Raw genomic sequence first — 13,306 nt, 5'->3', positions numbered from 1 at the left:
TGGGATTATGACTGATCTTTATAGTTTATCCGCTCCTCGGCAACTAACAAGAGGAACGTCTGCGCTTCTCGCCCACTGACCACGATCCAGCCATTTCTTTTTACGAAGTTTTTTTTCTTCAAACAAGTCTAGCAAGTAGTTTTAAAACATTGGAGGCTGTTACTGGCTATTTAAATCTAGCGGGTTTGATGTCTCGCAAATACATACAGTCGACAACCCGTCATATTTGGGGGGCGTGGTCAGCGTGGGGGAAAACACCGCGAACATCATGTGTATTTGAATGATTGGATGATAAAGTTCATTATTTTCCATAATGTAATGATAAAAATTAAACTTTCATATATTTTAGATTCATTGCACACCAACTGAAATATTTCAGGTCTTTTATTGTTTTAATACTGATGATTTTGGCATACAGCTCATGAAAACCCAAAATTCCTATCTCAAAAAATTTGCATATTTCATCCGACCAATAAAATAAGTGTTTTTAATACAAAAAAAGTCAACCTTCAAATAATTATGTTCAGTTATACACTCAATACTTGGTCGGGAATACTTTTGCAGAAATGACTGCTTCAATGCGGCGTGGCATGGAGGCAATCAGCCTGTGGCACTGCTGAGGTGTTATGGAGGCCCAGGATGCTTCGATAGCGGCCTTAAGCTCATCCAGAGTGTTGGGTCTTTGCGTCTCTCAACTTTCTCTTCACAATATCCAACAGATTCTCTATGGGGTTCAGGTCAGGAGAGTTGGCAGGCCAATTGAGCACAGTAATACCATGGTCAGTAAACCATTTACCAGTGGTTTTGGCACTGTGAGCAGGTGCCAGGTCGTGCTGAAAAATGAAATCTTCATCTCCATAAAACTTTTCAGCAGATGGAAGCATGAAGTGCTCCAAAATCTCCTGATAGTGAGCTGCATTGACCCTGCCCTTGATAAAACACAGATGACCAACACCAGCAGCTGACATGGCACCCCAGACCATCACTGACTGTGGGTACTTGACACTGGACTTCAGGCATTTTGGCATTTTCTTCTTCCCAGTCTTCCTCCAGACTCTGGCACCTTGATTTCCGAATGACATGCAAAATTTGCTTTCATCCGAAAAACGTACTTTGGACCACTGAGCAAAAGTCCAGGTCAGGCGCTTCTGCCGCTGTTTCTGGTTCAAAAGTGGCTTGACCTGGGGAATGCGGCACCTGTAGCCCATTTCCTGCACACGCCTGTGCACGGTGGCTCTGGATGTTTCTACTCCAGACTCAGTCCACTGCTTCCGCAGGTCCCCCAAGGTCTGGAATCGGTCCTTCTCCACAATCTTCTTCAGGGTCCGGTCCCCTCTTCTCGTTGTGCAGTTTTTTCCCACAGACTTCCCACTGAGGTGCCTTGATACAGCACTCTGGGAACAGCCTATTTGTTCAGAAATTTCTTTCTGTGTCTTACCCTCTTGCTTGAGGGTGTCAATGATGGCCTTCTGGACAGCAGTCAGGTCGGCAGTCTTACCCATGATTGCGGTTTTGAGTAATGAAACAGGCTGGGAGTTTTTAAAAGCCTCAGGAATCTTTTGCAGGTGTTTAGAGTTAATTAGTTGATGCAGATGATTAGGTTAAAAGCTCGTTTAGAGACCCTTCTCATGATATGCTAATTTTTTGAGATAGGAATTTTGGGTTTTCATGAGCTGTATTTCAAAATCATCAGTATTAAAACAATAAAAGACCTGAGACCCGTCACATTTTAGTATCGGTACGGTACGCTTGGAACCTCAACAGAGGTGGTACCATTTAAAGTGAGCCAAAGCGAGCCGTACCGTACCGTACCATGCAGTGGAAAAGCGCCACAAGTGAGCCGTGCCGAGCCGAGCCGTACCATGCAGTGGAAAAGCGCCAAAGCGTGCCGTACCGAACCGTACCGTACCATGCAGTGGAAAAGCGCCATATATAAACAGACAAACTGAACTCGATTGGAGATTTGACTGAACGGAAGCTCACAGCAGCTTTAAACTCTAAATCATTATCAGAAAATTGCACAGAAGTGGCCAGTATATTAACCAGCATTCTGCAGTTCTTCCGTGCAGAACGTGCCACCCAATGACAGGAATTTTAATGTGGACACAGGACTGAATCTTTGGGGAAAAATAAGCTTCATAATTTCAAAAATCTGTTTTATTTTATTTATTTTTAATTTTTAGAAGAGGTTTTTGTGCTCTGCATACTCTGTGTTTTCTGTACTGTTTTGCTCCAAAGCTGTGGAAACACTGAGAATGCTACAGAGCTAAGCCGGTGGCAGGGACAAAAATTAGGTTGGACAGGGCAGCAGAGAGGAATGGGACAAGACATGCACACATCCTGTGTGAGATCACACTGATGTCAAACCATATCGCTTCCTGCTGATTAAGCTGACGTAATGGCACATGACTATCTGGCTAATTCCTGTATTACATTAGTGCATCAGAGGCAGATGCGGGGAGGTTATAACTACAGGACATCAGAAATTCAGTTCACTATAGCAAGATGAAGACATCTTTATTTTTCTGTGTAGTTTAGTAAGCTGATTTAGTGAAATTTTAAGCTTCGCTAGTCGCTAGTGATGTTTTCTAGTGGTAGTGTAATCATCCTGTTTCTCTCTTATAGGATTTATGGCGTGATCCAGCCTCGCATTTCTTCACCATTTCTTCTGTAGCCTATATCACTTGCTTTTGAAATGTATTTCTTATTCTTTTCCCCAAGCTAGCACTAAAAAGGCAATCATAATTTAAAGCAATTACAAATAAAAGTTACTTAAGGGCCTAATTTCATAAATATAGTGAGATTTTGTGAATCTATGGTTTGAAAATATAAGTTATGTTCTTAACATGAACAGTCTGAATGAGTCGTCTTAACAGAATGATCCTGATTTTCTAATGCTACATTTGGGAGAAATAAATAAACTGATTCTTGAATCGGACTTTCCATTGCTAATAGGCTTTATGTTGAATGTCCACATGAACAAACAGGAAAACATGTCTCACCACATCTGCTTGTCAGAGAAAGTGTCAACAGCAGTATGAACTGAAGGTGATATATATGGACTTTAAATAATCAGCAACCTGGCCTATTTTAATTGTTGGCATTTTATTTAATTTTAAAATCTGAGTGTTAGTGAAAACAAGATATCAATCGACATATGCAGTGGACATCTTTGGACATGGATCATGGACATGGCTCATCTTTGGTAGCTCCTTTAAAGGCATCTTGAGTAAAAAAGCTCTATATTAATGAATTGGTCTGAACCGGATGAAATGCAACCTGTTTTACAGAATATGGAAGTTTTTTGCACATAACCCATTATTAAAGAAAGAGAAAGGAACATTTAGGCCAGTGTGTTTGATTATTCTCTTGTTGGAAACGTTCCTCCTACTGGAAAAAACAACACTATGAAACTAACTCATCTACTGTCACACAAGTTAGTAGCCTACTATTAGGGTTAGGGTTATAACAAACCCTAAAATCCCAGGTGCAACTTTTGCTAAAAATGCAATTCGGAATTCAGCTGAATAGGAAAAAATACATTCTTTATAAACATGGGCTGCAGTTCAGTGCACAGATAGCCACAAGAAAAGAGGCTTTAAAATTAGGTGGCAGCTCATGAGGGAAATTGGTGCTGCAGGTTTTTCAGAGGAATCTCTTTCAGCACATTTGGAGCCTCTGAGGGTAGAAAGAACTCTTATAAGAGTCCACGCTGTGTTGGATTCTGTGCCTGTGGAAATGTCATGTACTGTATCATCAGCAGCGTGGCAGGATTGGTGCTGTCTCTGGAATAAATCTCTTTTTTAACAGACCCGACAGAGGGAATGGGTGACAGCAGGGGACAGTGGTTTTAAGGCGGTGCTTTTAATCTCATACCTCTCCAAGCAGTGTGAGTGAAAATCATTGAAGTGAAACAAAGGTATTTTGCCATTTGAAAGTCACTGGAGACTGATAACATAAATAGGCACTATAGATGAATAAGTATAAATCATAAATACTGTAACAGCAACTAAAAATTAAACTGTAATCAACTAGAAAACATGTACTGTAGTAACAGATATGTAATAACAATAACAATATATATATATATATATATATATATAACAATATATATATAACAATATATATATATATATATAGTGCTCCGTAAAATTTTGATGAATAAAACAGTAGAACAGTATTTTTTTACAGTGTGGTTCCGAATTGTTTAAAAAAATTATTCAACCCTCTTATGGTCCTTCCATATAATCTGTGCCATTATAAAAGGCACATCAGAGGCTTTATTTCTTGAGGTGTCTCAAGAAATAGGGTATGTCCCTTAACATTCTACATTTTTTTTTTTTTTGTGATTCAATGCATTTATGAGAGTTGTTAAGGTTTTCTTTTGTTGTGAAGCACTTTGTGATCTTCATCTGAGAAAAGTGCTATACAAATAAATTTTACTTACTTACTTACTTACTTACTTACAGAACTTTTACCGCTGTACAATTGAGAGTATACTAACCAGTAACATTGTAGTGTGGTTTGGCAGGGCTACTCCACGTGATCTTAATCTTCTGATAAAGGTGGTCACAACTGCATCTAAAATTATTGGGGTTCCACCGCTTCAAAACATTTACTGGAAACGTAGCAAGAAGACACTAGGTATTATGCAGGATTCTAGTCATCCTGCACACAATCTCTTCTCCCACCTTCCATCTGGGAGACGTTTGCAGAGCATCCCAACGCACACATCACGTTTCAGGGATAGTTTTTACCCTCAGGTAATAAGGCTACTGAATGATAGTACAACAGGAATGAGGTTTGAGCTTAGTTACTATGTTTACTGTGCTTGGATGTTTTAATGTTAAATATATTTATAATTGTTATTATTGACTGGTGCTGAGAGAGTACCGGCACATTGTATTTCATTGCTGTGGTACTCTGTACTAATATGCATATGACAATAAACTTGAACTGAACTATTTGAAATGGATTTTTTTGTAATCATGTCTTTACTGTCACTTTTAATCAATTTAACGCATGCTTGCTGTAATAATTGTTGTTGTTGTTTTTTACTGGCCCCAAACTTTTAAATGGTAGTACATAGCTTTGTATAAATGACCATTGAAATAAAAATGTCTGCAAACATTTTGGTGACATGTTTTGCGAGCGGAGCCAACCTGATAGAAAATGACAGTTCTGTAGTATCAGTCTATGAAAGCCACAGAATAAAAAAAATAAATAAAATAAAAAAGCGTAATAGAGTGCTGTAGCCGTGACTTCAAAACCCAGAAGACTAGTTCATAAATGGTTCCTATAGGTTTTAATAATGTTTTTTTTTCTATTTATGAGTAAAATAAGCATAACTTGACAATACTTCACTCTTAAAAATAAAGATTCCAAAAGGGGGTGTTCGTATAGTGATGCCATATAAGAACCATTTTGGTTCCCCAATGAACCTTTAAGTGAACAGTTCTGAAAATAACTATATTAGTCTTATGAGTCTAATAATCTAAAGAACCCTTTTCCACTCTAAAGAACCTTTTGTGCAATGGAAAGGTTTCATAGGCGTTAAAGGCTCTCCATGGAGCCATACATGCTAATGAAAGAAGAACAAAGAGTGTTGGACATTTTAATCTACAACATAAATTACACACACTAAACACCCATGTTGAAAAAGCTGTCTTTATTTTTGAAAACAGATTTTTTGAAGAAGTTACAATATAAGAACATTTTGGTGCGAGTGTGTGCAGTTTACGTTGTAAAACAAAATGTCCAAGTATCATCAAGTTATGCTTACCACAGAACTTTTATTCACAAATAGAGTGATACAGGGATGACTTTCTGGAAGTCTGGAAGACTTTCGCCACTTGTTCCTTCGAGATTTTCCTATGATGTTTTATAATATGGTTTTTCTATTATGAGTTAAATAAAGCCTCTGGTAAACATAACTTGATAATTTGACGTTTTTTTTCAGTGTAAACATGCTCACACTCCAAACTGTCTTATTATTGTTAGATAATACATCATACATTTTCAAAAATAAGCATAACTGCTGCAGAAAATGTGTTTTCGGTATGGACATGTGCAGTGGCGTGCACAGACCTCCTCAGGGGCAGGGGCGGAGGGACCAAAAAGGGCACTAAATAAAAAAAAAATATTACCTCTTGATTTTTTTTGTTTTTATTCTTTCTTTCCTTGGCATTCTAAGAAAATACGTTAATACAATTATCAGAATGCATAACACATCAAATGAAATTAGGGCAATTATGATAATATTACTAAATATTATTTACTTTCCAGACAAAACAGTGAGAATAAAGAAGGTAATTATGGAAAATAAATTTTTAGTTTTGTTGATGTTGCAAATTTAATGTATGTATTATATGTATGAAAGACAGTGTTAGCTATCATGAATCAGTAACACTTTACAATAAGGTTTCATTAGTTAAAATTAGCTAATGAACTGCACTTCTACAGCATTTATTAATCTTATAGTTAATATTAATTTCAGCATTTACTAAAACGTTAAAATCATGTGACATAACATGAATAAACAATTAACAGTTGTAGTATTAATATAGCCTACAGTAACAAATGTGTTGCTCGTTAGTTCATACATGAGTAATGAACAAATGAACCTTATTGTAAAGCGTTACTATCAAATCAAAGATATCCTTTCCAATTTAGAGTTGGACATGGACTTAAGATTTAATTTAACTAACTGTTAGATGTATTTCCCCTTGCACTTTTATTCAAAAACGAATGACATTGTCACTCAGAAAGTCAGAATGCGTCTGAAATCGAATTATACTTTTATTGTAGTTAAGAATAACTCGCATGCTGCAGCAAACCAGCAACTTTTAGAGTAGCATGGTGGTGGTAGGATAAATGTAATTTTCCGTATTAGCTTAAACGTTACCTGCTGCTCGTTTGAAGAGACTCGCGCGAACTGCTGCGTAGTGGGTACCAGAACCGTTAAATGCGTATGAGGCGCTTCAAAGGAAACTCCGCCTACTACTTCTCCGCCAAAATTTTTTTAATAGATTTTTTTGTATTATTATCGTTAGTGGCAAGGGTGTGTAAGTGTGTTATTTATTATAATATTTATAATTATTATTATTATTATTATTTACAATTATCAGAAAAGGGCACAATACATTTTGAGACAAACGGGGCAGGGGCTTGAGACCCCCCGCCCCTCCTGTGCACGTGTAATTTCCTTGTTGAACAAACTGTCCAAGTATCGTTAAGTTATGTTTACCACTGGCTTTATTTTACTCATAAACTGAAAAACCCAATTATTAAACCCCACAGGAAAATCTCAAGGGAACCAGGGGCGAATTAGTCTACCATGTTTTGACATCATGGTTGTAGCAGTCTATTGCAAGTTCATATCTTACAATACTTTTTTTCTTGTAATTCTGAGCTTATATCTCATAATTCGGAGAAGGAAAATCTGAATCGCAAAATATAAACTCGAAAAAAGTCACAATTTTGAGTAGAATTTTTTTTAGGATTAAATATATGTTATAGATTTATACATTATTTAATGCTGTTACTGTATAGGCATTATGCCCCCTATGAACTGAATACTGTATATGAATATTATGTGTAGATCTATTGCTTACATCAAATTCATGATTTAAAAGTAGGGTAATTGTTGCAGGTTTCATCATTCCAGTCTGTCCATTTAATGGCTTGCAAACATAAACCTGCGTTTAGCTTCAAAGGGCGTTTTCGATGACAGAATTCTATAAAATGAAGACCATCATTTTTGCATTTCTGATTCTGACAACCAAAGGCACAAAATAACTGAGTTTGGACTGAATTTCTCGGCTAAATTACTAAAGGGCATGTTTAATATGTGTGTTTTTATTGTGGAACTTTGATTACAAGGAAGGTAGTGGCTGATTACTGACCAAAATTTGAATGAAATAATATAAGTTACTTTGAAACCATTAGCATACACGAATCCTTGTACACATTAGCTACCATGTGGTTGCTAAACTGACCTAATTAGAGCAGTGACAGTTCTTCAAAACTTTTGCCTAACCGAACTGTCAAACTTGCAAGTCAACTGCTCTGACATCAGCCCAGAGATGTTCTCATTACTGCCGTTCTCTCTGAACATCACATAGTTTTCTCAAATCTTTTTTGGGCCCAAAAGTTGATACAACAGTGCACATAAGTACACAGATTCCATTGTTCATTTATTAAAATATAGCTGAGATTATAAAATCAACATAAATTGTCATTAAAATCAGTCTGAAATTGCATGGAGATAGACTGATACAAAATTCTGGCTCATACACCATTTTTATTCATTGTTATGCTTAAATCATCTTTACAAATAAAGCTGTTTTCATCTACATATTCAATCACTTTCTAAAAACACGAGTAACTAGTGAGTCAGTGAGTCTAGCTGAGAGTGGCTGGTTTGATTAGCACCAATGAAATCAAGTGATGTGAGAGAATTTGATGAGGGGAATGTAATTAATCAGCAGATTGAACAGTGAGGGCTAAACCCCTGTCTTAATCTCCCCATATAGAGAGGGTATCAGCCAAACTATACAAGAGCACTCATGTGCTGCAGTCAGGAATACTGAACAATAGCTCCTCAGACAGGCGATCTAAACTAATGGTGGAAATGTAATCATCTGTATGTGTGTACGTGGTCATGGTGTACATGTGTAATATTTTGTAGTGTGACATATACAAATACATTTAATCAATATAATCACAAGCTAGTGCTAACAACATTTAGATTTATGAAGCAGTAATACCTGGATTGGATCCTACTGGATTGGTGGCAGAAGACTTCTGGGTTGGTCTGGATCTCACCAGGTTGCCCTCACTGCCAGCCCTCATCAACCTCTCCCCGACGACCAGCATGTGTGAACGGTTTCCTTGAGGTTCCTTTCGGGATTGCTTGGAGGGTTTGACCAGACGTGAAGGTTTGGACATCTCTCCAGGTTCTCCTTAACCACTCTCGTAAGGGATTTTTCCAAAATTCTCCCCTCCCTCTGAAACTGCCCACCTGTCCAAACTTTGCAGATAACCTGACATCCAACAAATAAATTTGCTGCTGTTCTCTGTTCAAATGAATTCTTTTTCTGAAGAATACTGGAGAGTGAAACCAGTTGAAGTAGTTGAGGAGTCCTTGTAGACCATCATATGCTCTGCTTGAAGCAGCACAGTGAATACACCACTGAATGCTTGAAAAACTAGATCATTGGAAGAGCTGAGGTTGATAAACTCTCTCGCTATGTAGAAACGCACAGCATGCTGATGTCTAATCACTTCTCCCGCTTTGGAGAAATGATCCTCCTAATAATCCAGCACCAGGCAAGCATGATCAACTTGTGTAGTTGCTGGTGAAACACAGTGCTCTTAATGCAGATGCAATCTCTGTGTTAAGTTGCCATGCAGATTTAACCAGGGAGCCAGCAGAGATGATCACTGTGTGTCAGTTGCTTTCCTACTGCTGTGCATGCAGACCAGAGCCACAGCTAAGTCACATTCGGGCATAGAGCAGAGAGAGAGAGAGAGAGAGTGATGGGGGGGGGGATTTACTCCCATACTGCATGGTTGTGATAGGCTAGGAGCTCCCTCCCCACCTTATCCTTATTTAGTGAGTATGTTGTACTGCTCTGGAATGATTAGCACACAGTGAAACTATCTTGAATGAACTTATCTATCTATCGATCTATCGATCTATCTATCTATCGATCTATCTATCGATCTATCTATCTATCTATGTATCTATCTATCTTGAATTACCTTTTCTATCTATCTATCTATCTATCTATCTATCTATCTATCTATCTATCTATCTATCTATCTATCTATCTATCTATCTATCTGCCTGTCTGCCTGTCTGCCTGTCTGTCTGTCTGTCTGTCTGTCTGTCTGTCTGTCTGTCTGTCTGTCTGTCTGTCTGTCTGTCTGTCTGTCTATCTATCTATCTATCTATCTATCTATCTATCTATCTATCTATCTATCTATCTATCTATCTATCTATCTATCTGTCTGCCTGTCTGTCTGTCTGTCTGTCTGTCTGTCTGCCTGTCTGTCATGCTTTCAAAAGTCTGAGTAATCTTGTGAAAATGCTTCTGGTTCGCAATTTTGTGAGGTAATGTGTCACTGACTCTGTTTTACACCTCATGTTGAATTTGCGTAACATCTTTCCACACATCCAAAATTATTTTCTCATCTTATGTTGACGTAAGTCTGCCCCCATCTGGATCATGTTACTATGGATCTGGAGCTGAGGGGGCAACATTATTTTAAAGTTAACTGAGTAATAAAGGATGGAGAAGAGTGATGAGACTGATTGTGCTGTAAAGCCTGTGAGGGAAGAGAGGATATTTAACAAGAACTATCTGCTCTTCATGGGAGTATAATAATACAGTGCAGAACCAATTCATAATCAAGAATGTTTAGAGTTATTTAAAACAAAAATATCTCAGCATGAGCCAGTATTTTTAATTGGGATGAGTGCTCAACTATAGCTCTGTCCGCATGGATGTTTTTACATATGCAGTGAAATATTTACTGTCTTATACAATTTTACAAGTTATAAATAAAGATTATTGGAGAACGTTTCTATTTCAGTCTTTCAAAATTTCATGTTTAATTAAATGTTACTTAGTAATTAATGGTAAAATTTGCTATTAATTTCTGAGTGTAAAATTGTTTCAACAACAATTTTTTTAACTCAAATAATACAATTTCTCCAAATATTGCTTTTATTTTCAGTTTTACAAATGCAAAACATAGGCACAATTACAAACATAGCATGCCGCTACTTTTCTTTTCAGATAAAGATGGTGACTTTTTATAGCAAGTCAGTTTTTACCCAGTTACAGGAACGCTCTTTTAATTTTTTTTTTAATTTTTTGACTTTCAGGGTAAAAAAAAATAATTTAGGGTTAAAATTATCTATTACATTTTTACCCTTTTTTGTGGCTATAGTATTAGCTCAAAAACTATGGATGTATACTTTGAGAATCAAACAGCAACACAGTGATTTTGGATTCAGTCTAATAGCCACAGAAGGATTTGAAGATGCTGTTCAGCAGTTCATCTGTCTGTTTTTTTAAACACTGCCAATTGTAAAAGGACATTGTGGTCAAAAGCGAACATTTCTGGTGAGTAATAGGAGATGCAACTAAAGCATATAATAGACATTTCACATCAAACACGGCCTGCAGCCACACAGTGGTTTCTCAGATTAAAAGAAGACAATACACATCCCCCTCTGTGATAGCCATAACACATCTGCTAAACTCAACTTACAGATGCACTGAAGTATCTTGTCGTCACAACAATTAGGTGATGCCCATGTCTCTCTGCCCCCTCTGGCATATTTTTGTGTCTGTCATGGGTTACCGTGCTCTAATCTGTGCCAAAAATATCTCACAAGCACATGGTCCAGGGAGTTCATGCTGTCATGGTTCTCTGAAGAACAGGAGTACAATGGCTTTAATAGGTGTTTATTTTCAGCCCACCCTCAGTTCACATGAGAGCAGGCCTAAAGAGGTCTAAAGAATTAAAGCTAACATACATGTAGGAACACAGTATCCAATAAGTTTGACTCGTCAGCCTGTTAACAGCGTCGGGAGCTGCTTTGATTCAAAAGTATATATTCAGCAATCCTGCCTGAACAGACTACATATAAACTCCGCTGTCAAGTGCTGTCACATGAGAGAAAAAATGTTGTCTCATTTTATTCTTTGAAGAATCAAAATACACAACTGGTGTGCACATCCCAAACACCCAGAGTTGGGCGCAGGTGCAGGACAACTGAGTAATACAAATGAAAAAAAGAAGTGTGAAATCCGCACACTGAAAAAGCTGCTCCAAAGAAGGAGCAGCTTTTTCAGTGTGCGGACTTCATACTTCTTTTTCTCATTTTATTCTTTACCATGTGGGTTAGGAAGAGTTCACAGAGACATTGACCACACTGCATTTTTCCTTTTAAAACATTTTATCTGTAACACCTCTCTATAAACCCTACTTTGTCTAAATTATTTTATTTTATTTTGTTTTTTTCAGGTTACACTGTAACGCCAGTAGGTGGCAACAAGTGACTGTCTTTATGACTGTGTTGTTTAATCATTCACTCAACCAGTTTGTTGAAAAATACTACAACACGCAGTTGCTCGGAGATGAGCATTTAATTCTGATGTTGCTTTGTTATAATTTTTTTTATAAAAAAGCACTATATTCTAAAATGTAGAAATTATTAAAATTTAAGTTGACAATAGCCTATATTATAATATTATATATACTATTGTAATATACATGTATAGTGTATTATACTGTAAAATGTTTTATAAGTATTTAAAATGTAATAATTATATATTATATTATATTATATAAAGGTACCCTCTATTGGTTAAAAACCTAAACTGTATGCATTTTACAGAAGAATATTGTTTTGGTTGTGTTTCGGTTCTGCATAACTGTGCGGATGAATGGTTCTTTCTCATAATTAAAAAAAGAGAGAAATGATCCTACTGCTCATAAAACATTAACTACTAGGCTTATGCGATATAACCAGTTTAGATGGAAAGGATCTCAAGCTTACAGTAGCTGAAGACATTACATCAAGTATACACAGTACTTCCCAACAACCCATAATGAAATGACCCTTCACAACAGATAATGATTTACAATGAACTCTGTTAGAGACCTACATATGGCAATTTTTCTGTTCAATAACATACCTTTCTCACTTGTTGAGTAATAAAAACTGCATCTCTGCATCACTTTTACAACATTTCAAATCCCTCTGTCCGCGCCTTCTCCGAATAGCCAATGTTGATTTAATTTTATTATGAGCTCTGTGACTGTCGCATTCTCTTTTTGCAATCAGATTTAGTTTGCTCCACGCCACCTTTCTCGCTTGTCGTTGTGACAACTAACCTCAGCCACTCCTACAACATACAAGTGTCAAAATAGCCTGTACTTATTTTCTCTACTTACGGATATGACATTACGGATATGACTTGCAATTTCCTGCAAAAAAGATCCTAACAGGTCTAAATAATAAACACTTAATAGGCTCACCATAGTGAATAAGGGTAAGACAAAAACACGTTTCGGAAGAAGGACTGATGATATTGATTCATTTTTTAAGTTATGTTAATTTTTAACAAAAAAAGTTACGTAGTGTACCTTTAACTATCAATAATATTATTTTATATGTTAACTGTTAATTAATCTTTGGTCAGTATTATTTAAAAAAAATCCCATTGAATCTTGACACACCTGCGTACTATGAAAATAAGTATGTGCAGGTGTAGAGGAAGAATGG

At 36.8% G+C, this 13,306-nt stretch overlaps 1 protein-coding gene across 8 annotated transcripts in view; it reads right to left on the bottom strand.

Moving 5' to 3' along the window:
• LOC143737591 (sickle tail protein homolog) overlaps window positions 1–9,358 on the bottom strand; it is a 70,378-nt gene extending 61,020 nt beyond the window's left edge. For 2 of the 8 annotated variants that reach the window (XM_077229339.1, XM_077229347.1), the window contains exon 1: window positions 8,769–9,358. In XM_077229339.1, coding sequence (XP_077085454.1) covers window positions 8,769–8,949 — 181 coding nt within the window. In that variant the 5' untranslated portion in view covers window positions 8,950–9,358. The remainder of the gene's footprint in view (window positions 1–8,768) is intronic. The other 6 variants (XM_077229280.1, XM_077229288.1, XM_077229355.1 and 3 more) reach the window with 5 other exon arrangements.
• Window positions 9,359–13,306: the final 3,948 nt, after the last annotated feature.

Source organism: Siphateles boraxobius, unplaced genomic scaffold (assembly GCF_051911475.1).
Source record: "Siphateles boraxobius isolate OS27281-9 unplaced genomic scaffold, OSU_SipBor_1 1, whole genome shotgun sequence".
Taxonomy (NCBI): domain Eukaryota; kingdom Metazoa; phylum Chordata; class Actinopteri; order Cypriniformes; family Leuciscidae; genus Siphateles; species Siphateles boraxobius.
Note: the sequence above shows the minus strand (reverse complement) of the source record. Positions and strands in the feature narration are given on the sequence as shown.